Here is a 21,026-nt window from a genome sequence, read left to right on the forward strand (position 1 = left end):
ATTAGTCTCTAAAGGTGGAGGTCAGATATTACTGTCCCCATTATAAGTAGAAAAACATCAGCACACAGGTTAAATATTTTTTCCAAAAGATAAAAATCCTATATCTAACATCTCTTTTCCTAATGAAATTTAGCGACTGATTACAAACATTTCTGTTCAAAAAGTAACAAATGATCAGTATATATTACATACAGGAAAATAAGTATTATTTTTTAACAGAAGAAATATTCTGAAAGAGTTTCTATTAACTAGTCAATCATCTCAGTTTCCTGAATATAGGGCAAGCATGAATGTCTGAAGGAACACTTGCCAGGAATTATCATCTTGCTTTCTCTGTACATACTTTTACTCTTTCTCAAAATATTCATGTTTTAATATTTCCCTTGTAAACAGTTCATGCAAACACCTGGGGAGGTAAATATAAGCAAATTCCTCAGGGTTAACAACTAATGAAAATTAACTGCAGAACAGGTACCAACACCAGTTGCTTCTGTCTGGAACTCTTAAAAAAAAAAACAAAACTTTCTTTTTTCAGCTGTGACTAACTCAGCAACTAAGAGAGAGATCAAATTCTTCAATTCTTCTAAACCATACTAAAATAGTCAACATAAAAAATAGTGAATTATCTTTAATTAGCAGTAGATAGAATAGTTCAATCTTTAGAAACTGATTTCTAAATTCTTTACTATGCTTTTCAAGACACAAGGTCTAATCCTGACTTTCTCCAGTTCTCTAAAATTCTCAATAAAGATCAGAATACTCCTATCACTATTTGATTTGAAAGACAGAATGAAGAGCATGGGGTTATTTGAAAAGCATGTGTGTCCCTCATTTTTATCATTGTGCCAAAAATGAAACAAATTTTAGCAGAGTATCAAATGTTGTTGCTTCCTTCTGTTTATTTAGCAATAAAAATGTGTCCCACCCCAATCCAAAGCAAATGCAGTAGAACAACAATTTATAAAATATTTAAAACTATTTTATATAAGTTTTCAATGAAAAGCAGTTAAAGCAGAAAACTCCTTAGGTATGTAACAGTTCTATGAATTTACCCTCTCAAGTAATAATGTTTTGTTGTTGTTGTTTTTTAATTCTCCATTTGTGTAAATCTCCCAGAAATTAAAATTTTCATGTTTGCAAACACAGTGAATATTGTACCAACTGTGGTATCAAATCCATAAAAACATAATTTTATCTGTACCTAAAAATAATATGTGTACCTCAGAAAATAATTAAGAATTAAGTCAGTTATATTTTTAGGTTAAAACGTGCAATTAAGTTTTTGAAAAGCATGGTAGATTCACAGTGTTTGTTAATATTCAATATATTCCTTTGTATATTCCAAAAATTAATTTTGGAAAAAAAGTTACATTGGCAGGTACTTACCTCAAAAATAAAAAGTATAGCATCCAATTCCTCCCTTTGAGACTTGTGACCTAAAACATTTTTATAGAAAAATATTTTAAACATTATCATTTTGTCCTCAATGTCAACAACCACTTAAAAAGCTTAAAATATTTCAAGCACTAAAGTTTTTTTTCTCATTGATTCTTTAATAAAATGTTTAAAGTATATTCTGTTCAATGTATAGACAATATCATAGCATCTCTCTCTACTCTTTTTAGACAGCTAAATTTAGATTCTACATATTTATGTCTAAAAACAAATCATAATATATTGTGGAGAACTCTAAATGAACTCTAAAAATGAATTTATGAAAATGACTGCTCAAACCTGGCATATGCCCCTAGGGCAGAGCAAAGGTGAGAAAACAAGTAAACCTGACCAGAGAAAAAAGAAATCTAAGCCTTCTCAAAATAATAAGGATATTACTTCTAACCCATAGTGTGAGAGGGCTGTTCTACAAGCTGTCTAACAAAAAGCAGTGAAATAATACTAAAATTCCAATGTCCAAGAGTATATTTTTAAGTGAATGTTTATGACAATTATTTGAAATATCAACATAAGCCAAGACTGATTTTAACATCTTACCTTTCTGTTTAAGACTAGCTTCAATGGTAACAAAATTCTCAAAAAACACATAATATATATGTGAAAAATGTTGGTCAAAAAACTGTTTAAGATCGATGGACTCTGCATTCTCTGAAAAATAAATGAAAACAGTTTTTAGTGATTACTATTTATATCATGTTCAGCAAGTATTTATTGTGGCATGTTTCCTTCAAAAATGCCAAAGAACTGCTCTTAAAATTCTATTAAAATATTTAAGAGATGTGTTTATATATTTATATCCTTGTTCTCACAACTTTAGCTTTTAAAGATTTTAATTTTAAAAACTGGTCAAATCAGGTTATCATAATCTTTGTTTACTAAAAGAAAACAATGCCTCAGAAAGTTTTATCCAAAATCATTAAAAAAGAAGTCAAGTTCTATTTTCAATTCACAGCTATGCTCTCCTAACTTTTCCCCCAAGACAGTTAAAAATCGGTATTTCTAAGAGTAATAATACATGTCTAAAATACATTTACTTTAAATATCTAACAATAGGCTTTGCAAATAGGCACTTAAGTATTATAAAACTCAGGTAATACTGTTCTCTAAGAACTGTCAGTATAGTCCAAGGCAGAGAAACTGAACATTTAACTGTATGCAGAGCAGAAAGTGTTGGGTACTAACACAAAATTACTTTCAAAACTCAATGAGGGGTGAAGGTGGGGAAAGAACAAATGCCTGACAGAGAATGTATTATCTGAAAAGACCTCTATGGACAGGAAGGACTTTGGACATAAAGTGGTGGGTTTGAATGAGAAAGACATTCTCGGCATAAACAAAGACATTGAAGTGAGGAAAGCAGGATAGGATGCAGAAAAATAATTCATTTTGGCTAGCTTTGAGCATTTTGATAAAAATAAAATAGAAAAAGTATCCTTGATATGTCAAAAAATATCATAAGTGCAAACTAAGGAAATGGGATTTATTATTTAAAGCAAGATATCTACATCGTAGGTGTATATGTACTTATGCATTTTATTGTTTGGCTTATTTTCGGGGGGGTGAGAAAGTTGGGGAAAAGGGGAGGAATTAAGAACTTTTACTTTATATACTTCCTACTACTCAAATTCCTTTACAAAAAGCACGTCTCTTTTATAATAAACAAATTTGAAAAAAGCAACTGGAAGAACAAAGATTTTTTTGAACCTGGGAGTAAAATGAATAAACTACTAACTGCTGATAAACTCAAGTTAAACATCAATTAATTTCTTGGAATGCTCTAAGGCTGAATGGAAGATTTCAGAATAAAGTTAAATAGTAACAACATACAGACAGCATTTTAAACTCTGGTGTATTATCTTACCCTATGAATATTCATAAATCTTTAATGACATCTCATCTATGGAATTTTCCAAGACTGTTTCCCTTTTGTTTTGCCCTCCCCAAGGAAGGAATGGATGCCCTCTCCTCTCTATTCCCTTGTGTTCTCTACATTTCTCTCTCATGGAAGTAATTATGTCTCAAGTGTTTCCTGGTCTTTTTTCCAGGACTAGTCTATAGTTTCTTTAGGATAGAAAGTGTGTCTACCTTAGTATTTCCAAAACCTAAGCACAGTGCTGAGCACATATGTACTCAAATGTGTTTTATTATTAATCAAATAAATTATTTTAATGTTATTGTATTCATTTCGTAGCTTGGAAATTTTTATCTTGGAAAAGACTGCATAACCTACTGACAGGCAAAATAGCACTGCTTCATCTTGACTGGAATTAGAACACCCAGATTCCATTCCTACCTGTAACACTATCTGTGTACATTTTCACAGAACTAGGGGAAAAAACAATAATAATGGCTAACACAAACAATGTTTTCTATATGCCAGAAACTCTTCTAAGTCCTTTATAGAAATTAATTCCTAAAGTCCTCAAAACAACACTATGAAATAAGTACTACTATTATCCCTAACTCTAAAGATGAGAAAACAAGTATAGAGAGTTTAAGTGATTCAGTTAGTAAGAAACAGAGTCATGGATTTAAACTCCACACAGTCTGGATTTAGTGTCCATGCTCTTAACCTCTATGTTATTCAGCTTCCAGTGTAATATTGATACATCTATAAGAAAAATAAGAAAAGAACACTAGTAGTTTATCTGTTATCTGCCTGTAAGAAGATAAGAATAACTGTCATTGAATACTAGTTAAACATATTTTAGAGACTACCAAAATAAAACACATATACTGAGATAAACAGGAGAAGTATTCGTTTTCCCCACTGAGTAGTTTGAAGTAACAAAGAACTATGAAATGAGAATGAAATAGACTGCTAAAATTACCGCTGAAATTCCTGAAATTAATGTTTCAAACAAAACTAATGTCCCAGGGGAAAGAAGAAAATGAGAACAATAACAAAGCAAAACAAAAAAGTCAAAACAAAACAAAAGCAAACATGAATCAACTCAAGATTTTGCAACATAAATTTAGGAGCCAAGATAGTCTCTCTCAATTTCCTTCCCATGGTACAGCATGTTACACAAAGCCTGGAAACTACATATTTGCTAATAAAAAATACTGCATCAAAATTAGGTCAATTTGTTTTTTACTCTGTATCTATTTGTAATGAACTAGTTAGCAAATAAAAACTCTTATAAAACATTTTTGTTCACCAATTCACAAAATTTACATAGTGGGGGAAAACCGGAAAAAACACAAAAAAGGTGGATATAAGAGAATAAGAAGGTTCACTTATTTAAAAAGAAGTCTCTCTATAAAACAGTAACACAGAAGAAAGGAAAATATAAAAGGAAGGAAATCCACAAAGAAAGAGATCATGGAAAAACTTCTACCCAATACCTTTCCCCCAAAAATGCCCCAAACCCTTTATGTTTTCTCTTTTTGTGAATGCCTCCAGTACTTTTAGTCAGCATGGCTCCTAATTATGTCACATTAGTTAGTACAACTGTCCCTCGGTATCAGCAAGTGATGGTTCCAGGAACCCATCAGATGCCAAAATTGGAGAATCCCTTATATAAAATGACATAGTATTTGCATATAACCTATGCACATCCTCCCACACACTTTACGTCACCTCTAGATTACTTATAATACCAGACACAATGTAAATGCTATGTAAATAGTTGCCTGGGTGCGGCAAATTCAAGTTCTGCTTTCTGGAATTCTCCAGAATTTTTTTTCCTGAATATTTTTGATCCAAAGTAGGTTGAATCTGAGGATGTGGACCCACCCCTCCAAAATGGAGTGCCAACTGTATCATTCTCTTACAGATACTGGATGCTCTTTGGGAGCAGAAAGCATGCCTTAGCTTCTTTTACCTTTCTAATTTTTTCAAAATTTTAATCTGAGGAAGTGCTTTGCATAGTGCTAAACTGATGGTTGGCACTTAAAAAAAGTTTAAGCATTCAAAAACTTCCCCCATTTTTAGAAATACTTCTGTTTGATTTGTAATGTTTGTAAATTAGTATTTCCTTTAAAAAATCAAATAAACATTTCAACCACAAATTAAGACTGAAGTTTCTGAGGTTTTAAAAAAACTTATTCAGGCTTAGGACTGCTTTGAAGACCTTTGGGAATACTAACCTTAAGTAGCAAAACAGTTCTAGACTTCATTTAGTATTCACAAATAAAATTTCAGATGTCTCTAGGATCTTTTTATGAATAAGCTTCAAGAAGCTAATAATATATTTACTTCCTACTACATCTTTTGAAGACATCTAAGCTCTGTAACAAATCTATAATTAAAAATTACAAAATTCAGAAGGCTAGTTTACCTGACCTTAAATTTCAGACACCTGTACTAAATACTTCCCTAGAAAAGTTGTCACATAACCCATGCTAGATGACCAAAAATTCAACAAATTTTGCAATACCATCATTCTTCTTCCTCATCTATAAAAAAAAAGCCACCATTTAGAACTTTTCCTCAAATGATGGCATTATAATACACTAATCTGTGAAGTGTATCACAAGTAATCTGCTCCTGATAATAAAGCACTGAACAATGCAAATTATTGCCTTAAAATAATCAATAATAATGAGGACTGATCCAACAATACAGTGAATAACACAAAAAACTCTCTCTAATTGCAGAGACACAGAAATGCTGGATAAAAACAAATAATACAAGCTCAAAAAAAGAAAAAGGAAGAGGAGAAGGAGTAGAAGTGAAGAAAAGAGAGTAAGTAGGGGGCTTCCCTGGTGGCGCAGTGGTTGAGAGTCCGCCTGCCGATGCAGGGGACACGGGTTCGTGCCCTGGAGCGGCTGGGCCCGTGAGCCAATGCCACTGAGCCTGCGCGTCCAGAGCCTGTGCTCCGCAACGGGAGAGGCCACAACAGTGAGAGGCCCGTGCACCGCAAAAAAAAAAAAAAAAAAAAAAAAAAAGAGTAAGTAGGAAAGGAGGAAGAGGTGTCATGAGGGAGAGGAGGATGGTGAGAATGTGGTATAAAGGCAGGGAGGGGTTGAAGGGGAAATATGTAGGAAAGGAGATGGGAAGGAAGTAAGGATGAGGAGAAGGGAGAATGGGTAAGGGAAAAGAAACACAAAAATGTAGTATTAAAATATAAGCAATATGGAGTCAAGCACAAATAAGGGGGGAAGTAGAAGGGAAAAGTAGGAAGAAAACAGAAAGAAGGTGCAAGAGAAAAGAAGGGCGGTAAAACCACACAAACAGGCTGGAAAATTATAAACAACACATTATCAAGTTCTAAGTAAAGAGGAGGGTATATGAGAAGGGAGAAGAAATTGAGAAAAGGGAGGAAGAGAGGACAAAAGGAAGAAACAGAGAAATAGTAAGTTGGAAGACAGACTGATGCTATTACTCAGAATGTAGCACAGAAAAATAATAAGATGGAAACAGACTGCCTGAGAAGTCCCAAGAACAAAGATAAAATGTAAGCAATATTCAAAGAAATAAGGTCTGAGTACTATCTAAAATTGGTGAAATATGTAAATAAATCTTCAGACTGAAAAAGCACAGTGATTCCCAAGCAGGATGAACACAAATCCACGGTCACATCCTAACTCCAAAAACAAAATGGAAATATTACAACCAAGAAGTTACCTACACAGAAATATCAAAACTAACAACAGACTTCTCATCAGCCCAATAGAGGCAAGAAGACAATGCAATTTTATACTGAAAGAACTAAGGGAAAATAATAGTCATCATAAAATTCTTATTCAGCTAAACTACTGTTCAATAAGATGAACATGAAAACAAAGAAAAGGCATTTTCTAACATAGAGTTTAACACTTAAAAACTCTCACTCAGGGGCTTCCCTGGTGGCGCGGTGGTTGGGAGTCCGCCTGCCGATGCGGGGGACGCGGGTTCGTGCCCCGGTCCAGGAGGATCCCACATGCCGCAGAGCAGCTGGGCCCATGAGCCATGGCCGCTGAGCCTGCATGTCCGGAGCCTGTGCTCCGCAATGGGAGAGGCCACAACAGTGAGAGGCCCACACACCGCAGAAGAAAAAAAAAAAAAAATTAAAAAATTAAAAAAACTCTCACTCAAAGAATTACAAAAGATAGATTTCTGAACGAATAGAAATAAACTCACATGGAAGAGTGAGAAGCAAGAAGCCAAGATGAGCTAAGAAACTGGAAAATGTGTGGGTAGATCTCAATGAGCACTGACTGTTAACAAAAGTACTAATGCAAAAGGTTACTAACAAGGAGGAAGTAAAATAATAGGCAATAATGTGAAAGATGAAACAAATGCTGGAGAAAGTATTTTAAGATCTTATTTTATTTAAGAGGACAGTAGTAACAGTGATGAACTCTAGACTTCAATATTAGTATGCTATTGAAGTTTTCTGAGTTACCAATAAGAGAATAACAACAATGCATAACTTCTAATCATTAGAAGGGAAAAAGAATATAGAGAAGCTTATCAATCTAACAGACATGAGTAAAGAAAAGCACCCCAAAAAAGTGAACGAGATGACGGAAATCAATATAAATATACAAGTAATTACAAAAAAGTTAATGGATTAAATGCCACAGTTAAGAGAGAGCTGTAATCATACTGGATTTAAAAACACACACAAAAGTCAAGCTACAAAGTATTTACTAAGAAAAGTATTTTTAACCCAAATACTAACCAAAAATACCAACAGTGATTGCTCAAAAAGAGACAAAAAGTAAACATTAAGGCAAGAATTAATACAATTAAAGAGTTCAATGTATTTTGACAAAAGGCTCTATTTACCAGAAAGCTTTCATTTCAATTTTGTATGAAGAGATATAAACAGCAAAAGCTGATAGATTTCTAAGGAAAAGCAAACCCATTTATAGTGTGGTAGCTTTTAACACATCTGTCTCATATTTAACAGAAGTAAGTAGTAAGTATACACAAGATTTGAACAACAAAATGAGCACTTTACCTGTAAAACTCTAAATTCAAGAGACTATAAGTCTTCCCATGTAAAAGTAGGGTATTTATAAAAACGGAACTATTAGGGGCTTCCCTGGTGGTCCAGTGGGTTAACACTCTGCACTCCCAAAGCAGGGAGGCCGGGTTCAATCCCTGGTCAGGGACCTAGGTCCCGCGTGCCGCAACTAATAGCTCACATGGCGCAACTAAAAAAGCCCACATGCCACAACTAAAAAGAGCCCACATGCAGCAAGGAAGATCCTGCACACAGAAACAAAGATCCTGAATGCTACAACTAAGACCCGGCACAGCCAAATAAAAAAGTAAATAAATAAATAAGTAAATATTAAAAACAAGAAAAGTTTAAAAACTGAATTACTAAGGACACAAACTAAATAGAAAACGAACCAAGAATAACTTAGCACATACCATGCTCTCTGACCAAAACGAACTAAAATTAAGAATTAACAACTAGGGAATTCCCTGCTGGCACAGTGGTTAAGAATCCGCCTGCACGAGGAGGAGCTTCAACATGGCGGAAGACTAAGACGCGGAGATCACCTTCCTCGCCACAAATACATCAGAAATACATCTACATGTGTAACACCTGGGTACAGGTCTTACACTCACAGAAGACCTCAGACTTCCCAAAAAGCAAGAAACTCCCCAAGTACCTGGGTAGGGCAAAAGAAAAAACAGAGACAAATGAATAGGGACACGACCTACATCTCTGGAAGGGAGCTGTGAAGGAAGGTTTCCACACATTAGGAAAGCCCTTCGTGAGCGGAGACGGCGGGTGGCGGAGGGGGGAAGCTTCGGAGCCACGGAGGACAGCACAGCAACAGGGGTGCGGAGGGCAAAGTGGAGAGATTACTGCACAGTCAATCAGTGTCGACCAGCACACACCAGCCCGAGAGGCTCGTCTGCTCACCCGCCTGGGCGGGCGGGGGCTGGGAGCTGAGGCTCGGGCTTCGGAGGTTGGATCCCAGGGAAACGACAGGGGTTGGCTGCATAAACATAGCCTGAAGGGGGCTAGTGCACCACAGCTAGCTGGGATGGAGTCCGGGGAAAGGTCTGGAGCTGTCGAAGAGGCGAGACACTTTTTCTTGCCTCTTTGTTTCCTGGTCCGCGAGGAGAGGGGATTAAGAGCACCACTTAAAGGAGCTCCAGGGACGGGCGCGAGCTGCGGCTATCAGCGCGGACCCCAGAGACAGGTATGAGACACCAAGGCTGCTGCTGCAGCCACCAAGCAGCCTGTGTGCGAGCACAGGTCACTATCCACACCTCCCCTCCCGGGAGCCTGTGCAGCCCGCCACTGGTAGGGTCCCGTGATCCAGGGACAACTTCCCCAGGAGAACACACGGCGTACCTCATACTGCTGCAACGTCATGCTGGCCTCTGCCGCCGCAGGCTCGCCCCGCACTCCATACCCCTCCCTCCCCGCGGCCTGAGTGAGCCAGAGCCCCCGAATCAGTGGCTCCTTTAACCCTATCCTGTCTGAGCGAAGAACAGACACCCTCAGGCGACCTACATGCAGAGGCGGGTCCAAATCCAAAGCTGAACCCCAGGAGCTGTGCAAACAAAGAAGAGAAAGGGAAATCTCTCCCAGCAACCTCAGGAGCAGCGGATTAAATCTCAACAGTCAAGTTGATGTACCCTGCATCTGTGGAATACCTGAATAGACAACGAATCATCCCAAATTCAGGAGGTGGACTTTGGGAGGAACGAAATATATTTTTTTTTCCGTTTTTCTCTTTTTGTGAGAGTGTATGTGTATCCTCCTGTGTGTGATTTTTATCTGTTTAGCTTTGCTTTTACCATTTGTCCTAGGGTTCTGTCTGTCCGTTGTTTTTCGTTTTTTGGTGTTTTTGTTTAGTATAGTGTTTAGTGCTTCTTATCATTGGTGGATTTGTTTTCTGGTTTGGTCACTCTCTTCTTTCGTTCCTTTTCTTAATTTTTATTACTTACAAAAAATTTCTTTTTAATAATTATTTTTTATTTTAGTAACTTTTATTTTATCTTCTTCATTCTTTCTTTCTTTTCTCCGTTTTATTCTGAGCCGTGCGGATGACAGGCTCTTGGTGCTCCAGCCAGGCATCAGGGCTGTGCCTCTGAGGTGGGAGACCCAAATTCAGGACACTGGTCCACAAGAGACCTCCCAGGTCCACATAATATCAAAGGCAAAAATCTCCCAGAGATCTCCATCTCAACGCCAAGACCCACCTCCACACAACGACCACCAAGGTGTAGTGCTGGACACCCCACGCCAAACAACTAGCAAGACAGGAACAGAACCCCACCCATTAGCACAGATGCTACCTAAAATCATAAGGCCACAGACACCACAAAACACACCAACAGACGTGGACCTGCCCACCAGAAACAAAAGATCCAGCCTCATCCACTAGAACACAGGCACTAGTCCCCTCCACCAGGAAGCCTACACAACTCACTAAACCAACCTTAGCCACTGCGGACAGACACCAAAAACAACAAGAACTACGAACCTGCAGCCTGCGAAAAGGAGACCCCAAACACAGCAAGTTAAGCAAAATGAGAAGACACAGAAACACACAGCAGATGAAGGAGCAAGGTAAAAACCCACCAGACCTAACAAATGAAGAGGAAATAGGCAGTCTACGTGAAAAACAATTCTGAGTAATGACAGTAAACATGATCCAAAATCTTGGAAACAGAATGGAGAATATACAAGAAACATTTAACAAGGAACTAGAAGAACTAAAGAGCAAACAAACAATGGTGAACAACACAATAAATGAAAATAAAAATTCTCTAGAAGGAATCAATAGCAGAATAACTGAGGCAGAAGAATGGACAAGTGACCTGGAAGATAAAATAGTGGAAATAACTACTGCAGAGCAGAATAAAGAAAAAAGAATGAAAAGAACTGAGGACAGTCTCAGAGACCTCTGGGTCAACATTAAAAACACCAACATTCGAATTATAGGGATCCCAGAAGAAGAAGATAAAAAGAAAGGGACTGAGAAAATACTTGAAGAGATTATAATTAAAAACTTCCCTAATATGGGAAAGGAAATAGTTAATCACGTCCAGGCAGCACAGAGTCCCACACAGGATAAATCCAAAGAGAAACACACCAAGACACATATTAATCAAAGTATCAAAAATTAAATACAAAAAAAAATATTAAAAGCAGCAAGGGAAAAACAACAAATAACATACAAGGGAATCCCCATAAGGTTAACAGCTGATCTTTCAGCATTAACTCTGCAAGCCAGAAGGGAGTGGCAGGACATATTTAAAGTGATGAAGGGGAAAAACCTACAACCAAGATTACTCTACCCAGCAAGGATCTCATTCAGATTTGAAGGAGAAATTAAAAGCTTTACTGACAAGCAAAAACTAAGAGAATTCAGCACCACCAAACCAGCTTAACAACAAATGCTAAAGGAACTTCTCTAGGCAGTAAACATGAGAGAACGAAACACCTACAATAACAAACACAAAACAATTAAGAATATGGTAATAGGAACATATATATCAATAATTACCTTAAACGTAAATGGATTAACTGCTCCAACCAAAAGACAGAGACTGGCTGAATGGATACAAAAACAAGACCCGTATATATGCTGTCTACAAGAGACCCACTTCAGCCCTAGCAACACATACAGACTGAAAGTGAGGTGATGGAAAAAAGATATTCCATGCAAATGGAAATCAAAAGAAAGGTGGAGTAGCAATTCTCATTATCAGACAAAACAGACTTTAAAACAAAGACTATTATAAAAGACAAAGAAGGACACTACACAATGATCAAGGGATCAATCCAAGAAGAAGATACAATTGTAAATATGTATGAACCCAACATAGGAGGCACCTCAATACATAAGGCAAATACTAACAGCCATAAAAGGGGAAACTGACAGTAACACAATCACAGTAGGGGACTTTAACACCCCACTTTCACCAATGGACAGATCATCCAAAATGAAAATAAGGAAACACAAGCTTTAAATGATACATTAAACAAGATGGACTTAATTGATATTTATAAGACATTCCATCCAAAAACAACAGAATACACTTTCAAGTGCTCATGGAACATTCTCCAGGATACATTATAGCTTGGGTCACAAATCAAGCCTTGGTAAATTTAAGAAAATTGAAATTGTATCAAGTATCTTTTCCAACCACAATGCTATGAGACTAGATATCAATTACAGAAAAAATCGGTAAAAAATATAAACACATGGAGGCTAAACAATACACTACTTAATACCCAAGAGATCACTGAAGAAATCAAAGAGGAACTCAAAAAATACCTAGAAACAAATGACAATGAAAACATGACGACCGAAAACCTATGGGATGCAGCCAGAGCAGTTCTAAGAGGGAAGTTTATAGCAGTACAATCCTACCTCAGGAAACAAGAAACATCTCAAATAAACAACCTAACACTACACCTAAAGCAATTAGAGAAAGAAGACCAAAAACACCCCAAAGTTAGCAGAAGGAAAGAAATCATAAAGATCAGATCACAAATAAATGAAAAAGAAATGAAGGAAACAATAGCAAAGATCAATAAAACTAAAAGCTGGTTCTTTGAGAAGATAAACAAAATTGATAAACCATTAGCCAGACTCATCAAGAAAAAAAGGGAGAAGACACAAATCAATAGAATTAGAAATGAAAAAGGAGAAGTAACAACTGACACTGCAGAAATACAAAGGATCATCAGAGATTACTACAAACAACTATATGCCAATAAAATGGACAACCTGGAAGGAATGGACAAACTCTCAGAAATGCACAACCTTCCGAGACTGAACCAGGAAGAAATGGAAAATATGAACAGACCAATCACCAGCACTGAAATTGAAACTGGGATTAAAAATCTTCCAACAAACAAAAGCCCAGGACAAGATGGCTTCACAGGCAAATTCTATCAAACATTTAGAGAAGAGCTAACACCTAGCCTTCTCAAAGTCTTCCAAAATACAGCAGAGGGAGGAACACTCCCAAACTCATTCTACGAGCCCACCATCACCCTGATACGAAACCAGACAAAGATATCACAAAGAAAGAAAACTACAGGCCAACAGCACGGATGAACATAGATGCAAAAACCCTCAACAAAATACTAGCAAACAGTATTCGACAGCAAGTTAAAAGGATCATACACCATGAGCAAGTGGGATTTATCCCAGGAATGCAAGGATTCTTCAATATACACAAATCAATCAATCAATGTGATACACAATATTAACAAACTGAAGGAGAAAAACCATATGATCATCTCAATAGATGCAGAGAAAGCTTTCGACACAATTCAACACCCATTTGTAGGCATAGAGGGAACTTTCCTCAACATAATAAAGGCCATATACAACAAAGCCACAGCCAGCATCGTCCTCAATGGTGAAAAACTGAAACCATTTCCACTAAGATCAGGAAGAAGACAAGGTTGCCCACTCTCACCACTACTATTCAACACAGATTTGGAAGTTTTAGCCACAGCAATCAGAGAAGAAAAAGAAATAAAAGGAATCCAAATCGGAAAAGAAGAAGTAAAGCTGTCACTGTTTGCAGATGACATGATACTATACATAGAGAATCCTAAAGATGCTACCATAAAACTACTAGAGCTAATCAATGAATCTGGTAAAGTAGGATACAAAATTAACGCGCAGAAATCTCTTGCATTCCTATACACTAATGATCAAAAATCTGAGAGAGAAATTAAGGAAACACTCCCATGTACCACTGCAACAAAAAGAATCAAATACCTAGCAATAAACCTACCTACGGAGACAAAAGACCTGTATGCGGTAAACTATAAGACACTGATGAAAGAAATTAAAGATGATACAAATAGATGGAGAAATATACCATGTTCTTGGATTGGAGGAATCAACATTTTGAAAATGACTATATACCCAAAGCAGTCTACAGATTCAGTGCAATCCCTATCAAACTACCAATGGCATTTTTCAAGAACTAGAACAAAAAATTTCACAATTTGAATGGAAACACAGAACACCCTGAATAGCCAAAGCAATCTTGAGAAAGAAAAATGGAGCTAGAGGAATTAGGCTCCCGGACTTCAGACTATACTACAAAGCTACAGTAAGCCAGACAGTATGGTATTGCCACAAAAACAGAAATTTAGATCAATGGAACAGGACAGAAAGCCCAGAGATAAACCCATGCGCATATGGTCACCTTATCTTTGATAAAGCAGGTGACAATATACAATGGAGAAAGGCAGCCTCTTCAATAAGTGGTGCTGGGAAAACTGGACAGCTACATGTAAAAGAATGAAATCAGAACACTCCCTAACACCATACACAAAAATAAACTCAAAATGAACTAAAGACCTAAATGTAAGGCCAGACACTTTCAAAGTCTTAGAGGAAAACATAGGAAGAACACTATTTGACATAAATCACAGCAAGATCCCTTTTGACCCACTCTTAAAGAAATGGAAATGAAAACAAAAATAAACAAATGGGACCTAATGAAACTTAAAAGCTTTTGCACAGCAAAGGAAAACATAAACAAGATGAAGAAACAACCCTCAGAATGGGAGAAAATAGTTGCAAATGAAGCAACTGACAAAGGATTAATCTCCAAAATATACAAGCAGCTCATGCAGCTCAATATCAAAAAACAAACGACCCACTCCAAAAATAGGCAAAAGACCTAAAAAGACATTTCTCCAAAGAAGATATACAGATTGCCAACAAACATATAAAAGGATGCTTAACATCAGTGAGCAGTAGAGAAATGCAAATCAAAACTACAATGCGGTATCACCTCACACCACTCAGAATGGCCATCATCCAAAAGTCTACAAACAATAAATGCTGGAAAAGGTGTGGAGAAAAGGGAACCCTCTTGCACTGTTGCTGGGAATGTAAATTGATACAGCCACTATGGAGAATAGTATGGAGGTTCCTTAAAAAACTAAAACTAGAGCTACCAGATGACCCAGCAATCCCACTAGTGGGCACATACCTTCAGAAAACCATAATTCAAAGAGTCATGTACCACAATGTTCACTGCAGCACTATTTACAATAGTCAGAACATGGAAGCAACCTAAGTGTCCATGACAGATGAATGGATAAAGAACATGTGGCACATTTATACAGTGGAATATTAGCGATAAAAAGAAGCGAAATTGAGTTATCTGTAGTGAGGTGGATGGACCTAGAGTCTGTCATATAGAGTGAAGTAAGTCAGAAAGAGAAAATAAATACCGTATGCTAACACATATATATGGAATCTAAAAAGAAAAAAAAAATGGTTCTAAGAACCTAGGGGCAGGATGAGAATAAAGACGCAGACATAGAGAATGGACTTGAGGACACGGGGAGGGGAAAGGGTAAGCTGGGACGAAGTGAGAGGTTGGCATGGACATATATACACTAACAAATGTAAAACAGATAGCTAGTGGGAAGCATCCACATAGTACAGGGAGATCAGCTCGGTGCTTTGTGACCACCTAAAGGGGTGGGATAGGGAGGATGGGAGGGAGATGCAAGAGGGAGGGGATACAGGGACATATGTATACGTACAGCTGATTCCCTTTGTTATACAGCAGAAACTAACACACCATTGTAAAGCAATTATACTCCAATAAAGATGTTAAAAAAAAGAAGAGAAAAAGGTAGAGGAAACAGATGAAATTAATTTGAATATATTATATTTAACCAATATATCAAAAATATTATTTCAATATATAATAAAAATTATTAGTGACATAAAAAAACCCTTAAACACAAAGTAAAATAAAAATTATTCTCTTGCTTTCAAAGATTCGACATAGGCACAGAGGAAATGAGGAGATACAGTGAAAAAGATAATCTTATAAACAAAGATACAATGTCTGATTTAAGAGCAACATCAATTCTGTTTTATCAAACATACCAGAAGCATAGAGACATAAAGATAAGGCAAACAGTTATAATCACTTATGTTTACTTAATAGTTTACATTTGCATAGATAGCACTTTTACAGTTACACAAACATATCTTATTCATTCTCCATGAATATATATATATATATATATTTTTTTTTCGATATGCGGGCCTCTCACTGTTGTGGCCTCTCCCGTCGCAGAGCACAGGCTCCGGATGCGCAGGCTCAGAGGCCATGGCTCACGGGCCTAGCTGCTCCGCGGCATGTGGGATCCTCCCGGACCGGGGTACGAACCCGTGTCCCCTGCATCAGCAGGCGGACTCTCAACCACTGCGCCACCAGGGAAGCCCTCCACGAATACATTTTTGAAATAGGTATATTATTTCCACTTTCTGAGGAAATTAAGCCTGAGAGAAGTTAGGTAACAAGTCCAGGTCACACAAAGCTATTAAACAGTTCCAAATCAGCTTTTCTGATCCCTCAATCAACACCACCATATTAGCTACACTTCAGGCAGTACACCAAAGCATAATATAACCTTGTGGCCAATTTTAATCAAATTCATTCTGAAAGAACGGTATTTTTAAAGAATTATTTGAAAGCTACACAGTCCTGTAGAGGCTGAGATAGCTACTCTGAAGTTTTAGGATAGTGAAAATTTTTAGTTTGCTACTTCATGACCTCTTGCCTGAATTTTATTAGTAGCCTCCTACCTAATCTCACACCATTTGAAGGCCACTTTTTATCCGTCCTCCACATATTGCTATCAGAATAATTTACCAAACCTGAGTCCAACTACCGGTATCACTCATCAGCTTAAAATACTTAAGGCATTTCCCACTGTAAACAGGATAAGCCTGGGTTCCTTCACATGATATACAAGTCCTATTTTTCTTCCCTAACTTCCTAATATCTGTCCACTACCCACTACACAGTAAGAAACTAAATTATGATACATCCATACAAATGAATAGGCAGCCACTAAAAATATTCATAAAAGAACATTTTAATAAAACTGAAAAACATTAAGTATAGTTTAAAAAGCAAGTTATAAGTAGGTAATATCAGCGAGTTAGTGGAATAAGGAACTCTGAAAATCTTTTCCTCCATTAAAAACAGCTAAACAAAAGCAAAAACAGTAAAAGTCAACCTTTTCATAGACCTGGAAATTAATCAAAAGCTCACAACAATCAAGCACATTTTTTCAAGAAAAATGGATGAATCTCAATAAGAACAGTTAGCTCTGTGGCATTTCAAACTTACTGTGTTCCCATTCCCCATCCTCATCTCCATAGCAGCCTTAAAAACCAACAGCCCAGGATCACAGTGAGAAACAGCAGCCTATGGGTCACTGGAGGAGTCAGAACAGAATTGGAGTTCTTTCAAAGCTTCACTCTAAGAGAAATGTCATTATTTGACTTATCTAGCTGCTCCTTCGAAAATCCAGCTTGCAAAGCTTGTCTTTATTTGAGTAACTCAGAACTCACACAAGGCAACAGCTTTTCCCCTGGAGACATTTGTGGAAAACAATCAGTGGCAATTATTTAACACCACAGCTGCCTGAGGCAGCAATCACTGATGAGGCAAACAACTAACCAAAAAAAAACTTAAAAGGAAAAATATAGAGAATGTGCTATCCATAGGGAACTTTAAAGAGCTACGACATATTAAGGGGAGTATAGAAAGCCATGAGCTGAGCTGCAAGCATACTAAGGAAAGTCTGGAAAAAGATTTAAACTTTCACCTCTGTCTGATCTTGAGGTTACACAAGAAAGATGTGAAGGCTAAAAAAGTATTGTAAACGGTTTCTTGAATACTGACAGTATGTCCCAATACACACAGAGAGCTCCTTCGCAAAGACTAGGAAACTTACTGACTCCAGGCTTGTAAGGAAGTATCCGTGCAGGCATTAGCTGACCACTAAGTTGAACGAGTAAAGAATGTGGTGGTCACATAGGAGAAAGAAAATACACTGCACATAGTTCAGGAAAGTCATTAAAGAATCACACAGCAACAATAACAACAGAAACAACAAACCCTGGGGGAGAGGGAGAAAGTGGTTTCCAGAGTTGCTGTATTATTTAAAATGTCAGTTTTTCAACAAAATTACAAGACACACAAAGAAATAAGAAAGTATGCCCCTGCCGTGGTGCAACTAAGCCCGTGCACCACAACTGCTGCGCCTGCGCTCTACAGCCTGCGAGCCACAACCACTGAGCCCACGTGCCACAACTACTGAAGCCACATACCTAGAGCCTGGGCTCTGCAGAGAGAAGCCACTGCAACGAGAAGCCCATGCACCGCAACAAAGAGGAGCCCCCACTCATCGCAACTAGAGAAAGCCTGCGTGCAGCAATGAAGACCCAAGCAGCCAAAAATAAATAAGTAAATATAAATAAATTAAAAAAAAAAAAAAAGGAAAGTATGCCCCAGCTCTCACGTGGAGGCAGGGAAGTTTGGCCTTTGGGAATGATCACTAAGACTCAGAAAGGAGACCTGGGCCTTGGGCTCCCAGAGAAAAAGAAGAAAAAGAAGGTAGTCAAAGAACCAGAGACTCAATACTAGGTTTTAAATAGTGACAATTACTTCAGAGAGGTTTGTCCCACAAGAGCCATACCACCCTCGAAGAATGTGGTCCAAGAGCAGGCACCCAAAATGCCTCTAGTGAAGAAAAAGAACTGTCATAGCCCTGTGAGGAGCCCCTAGAACCTGAGGCCACGTTACATGCTGGACGGACTGAGCTGTCACCCAGCCGCAGGAAGCAGGCACTTGGTCCATCCAAGTCACTCAGTGGGGAGAAGAGGAAGTCCATGTCCCCTGGCTTGAGGGTGAAGACCTCCCCAGACCCCATGCAGGTCGAGGAGGTAACCACAGCTGGCAAGAAGCTCAAAAAACACAAGAAGGAGAAAAAGGCCCAGGAAGCTACAGCCTTCTCAGCCAGGGACCCTTGGTTCTGAGAGGCCAGGGATGCTTTGTACACTTGCTCAGTTGGGAAAGATGGCATCTGGGAGCAGGCAGCCTCGGGACAGAAACAGAAGTAGGGGAGCCCCAGGGAACACAACGTGAAGATGAAGCAACATGAAGATGAAGGAGAAAAAGAAAATCCACCAGGAGGGAGATACCCCTCCTGGGGCACCCTGAGCTCTCCAGGTCCGGGTTGAGCAGCCCTAGGAAAGAAAGTAAAAAGAAGCCAGTCAAAGTTGAAGCTCCAGAATACATCCCAACAGGAGACGGCCCCAAGGCTCCTGTGAAGAAGAAAATGAAGTCCAAGAAAAAAGCAGAGCAGGCAGACATTGAGGAGCCAGCTCTGAAGAGGAAGAAGAGGCAGGAGAGCAGAGTAGGAGGAGAACCTTGGGATGAGGAGCACAACACGGACTTGGAGGTGGTGTTGGAAAAGAAAGGCAACAAGGACAACGCACACATAGGCCAGGTGCGGCCTGGTCCTCATCCCTCCAGTGCATCTTCCCTCCCCTAGATGCACACTCGCCTACTGCCAAGCCACAAGATCCTGGTCCCAGAGGCGTTAGGGACTCCAAAGGCCACCAGGCCAGCCTCTGCCACACCTCCAGCAGCAGGGAGCCCGTGGTCTCCAACACTTCATGCCACGACTTTGGCTGAGGGGCTTTCTGGTCCTTCAGAATCCCAGGCTGAGGCTGTCCTCCTCGTAACTGCTGCAGGGGGAGAAGAGGACACGTGCTCTGCCTGACCCACGCGTGACCACCTCCTCGCCTCCACTCAGGAGCATTTTTTTTTTGCCTTTCGCAGCTTTATATAAATATAATTGACATACAATAATCTGCACATATTTAAGGTGAACAATTTGATGAGTTTTGACATATGTATGCATCCAGGAAACCAGCAACGATTAAGGTAATGAACATACCCATGATTTGCAAAAGTTTCCTTGTGCCCCTTTGTAATCCATCCCTTCCTTCCCCATCCCCAGATAACCACTACTACTCTGTCACTATGAAGTAGCTTGCATTTTCTAGAATTTGTATATAATTGGGATTATAGAATATTTACTCTTTTTTTTTTTTTTTTTTTGCGGTACGCAGGCCTCTCCCGTTGCAGAGCACAGGCTCCGGACGTGCAGGCTCAGTGGCCATGGGTCACGGGCCCAGCTGCTCCGTGGCATGTGGGATCTTCCCGGACAGGGGCACGAACCCGTGTCCCCTGCATCGGCAGGTGGACCCTCAACCACTGCACCACCAGGGAAGCCCTACTGTGTTTTAAACTGGCTTCTTTCACTTAGCATAACCATTTTGAGATTTATCTATATTGTTGCATGTATCAATAATTTGTTCCTTGTTATCAGCTGTCCAATATTTCTAGCATTGTTTGTTTTGATGTTAAAAACATTTTCAATTCTCAGTTGAATTGCCTAGGCACCTTTGTAACAAATCAACTGACTATGACCAAAACAAAACAAAAGCATGCCCCATGTACAGGAGAAAGATCAGTCAATAGAAACTGTCCCTGAGGAAGAACAAACATTAGATCTACTAGGCAAACACTATCATCTGTTTTAAATATGTTCCAAAAAATAAAGGAAACCATGTCTAAAGAACTAAAGGAAAGTGTGAGAATGGCACCTCACCAAGGAGAGGATATCAATAATGAGGTAGAAATTATGTTTAAAAAAAAGAGTTTAGGGCTTCCCTGGTGGCACAGTGGTTGAGAGTCCACCTGCCGATACAGGGGACACGGGTTCGTGCCCCGGTCTGCGAGGATCCCACATGCCACGGAGCGGCTGGGCCCGTGAGCCATGGCCGCTGAG

The 21,026-nt window shown here is 38.6% G+C and overlaps 1 protein-coding gene and 1 pseudogene across 10 annotated transcripts in view; one reads left to right on the forward strand and one right to left on the reverse strand.

Moving 5' to 3' along the window:
* RALGAPA1 (Ral GTPase activating protein catalytic subunit alpha 1) overlaps positions 1 to 21,026 on the reverse strand; it is a 220,888-nt gene that overhangs the window by 173,889 nt on the left and 25,973 nt on the right. For all 10 annotated transcript variants that reach the window (XR_009563100.1, XM_030854800.2, XM_060294754.2 and 7 more), the window contains exons 2-3: positions 1,993 to 2,103; positions 1,387 to 1,436 (exon numbers count right to left, since the gene is read on the reverse strand). Coding sequence is in view for 9 of the 10 variants with exons in the window: in XM_030854800.2 (XP_030710660.1) it covers positions 1,387 to 1,436; positions 1,993 to 2,103 (161 nt within the window). In the remaining variant the exon portion in view is untranslated. The remainder of the gene's footprint in view (positions 1 to 1,386; positions 1,437 to 1,992; positions 2,104 to 21,026) is intronic.
* Positions 18,716 to 19,721, forward strand: LOC132596821 (lysine-rich nucleolar protein 1-like; annotated as a pseudogene).

The sequence above is a fragment of the Globicephala melas genome, chromosome 2 (assembly GCF_963455315.2).
Source record: "Globicephala melas chromosome 2, mGloMel1.2, whole genome shotgun sequence".
Lineage (NCBI taxonomy): Eukaryota > Metazoa > Chordata > Mammalia > Artiodactyla > Delphinidae > Globicephala > Globicephala melas.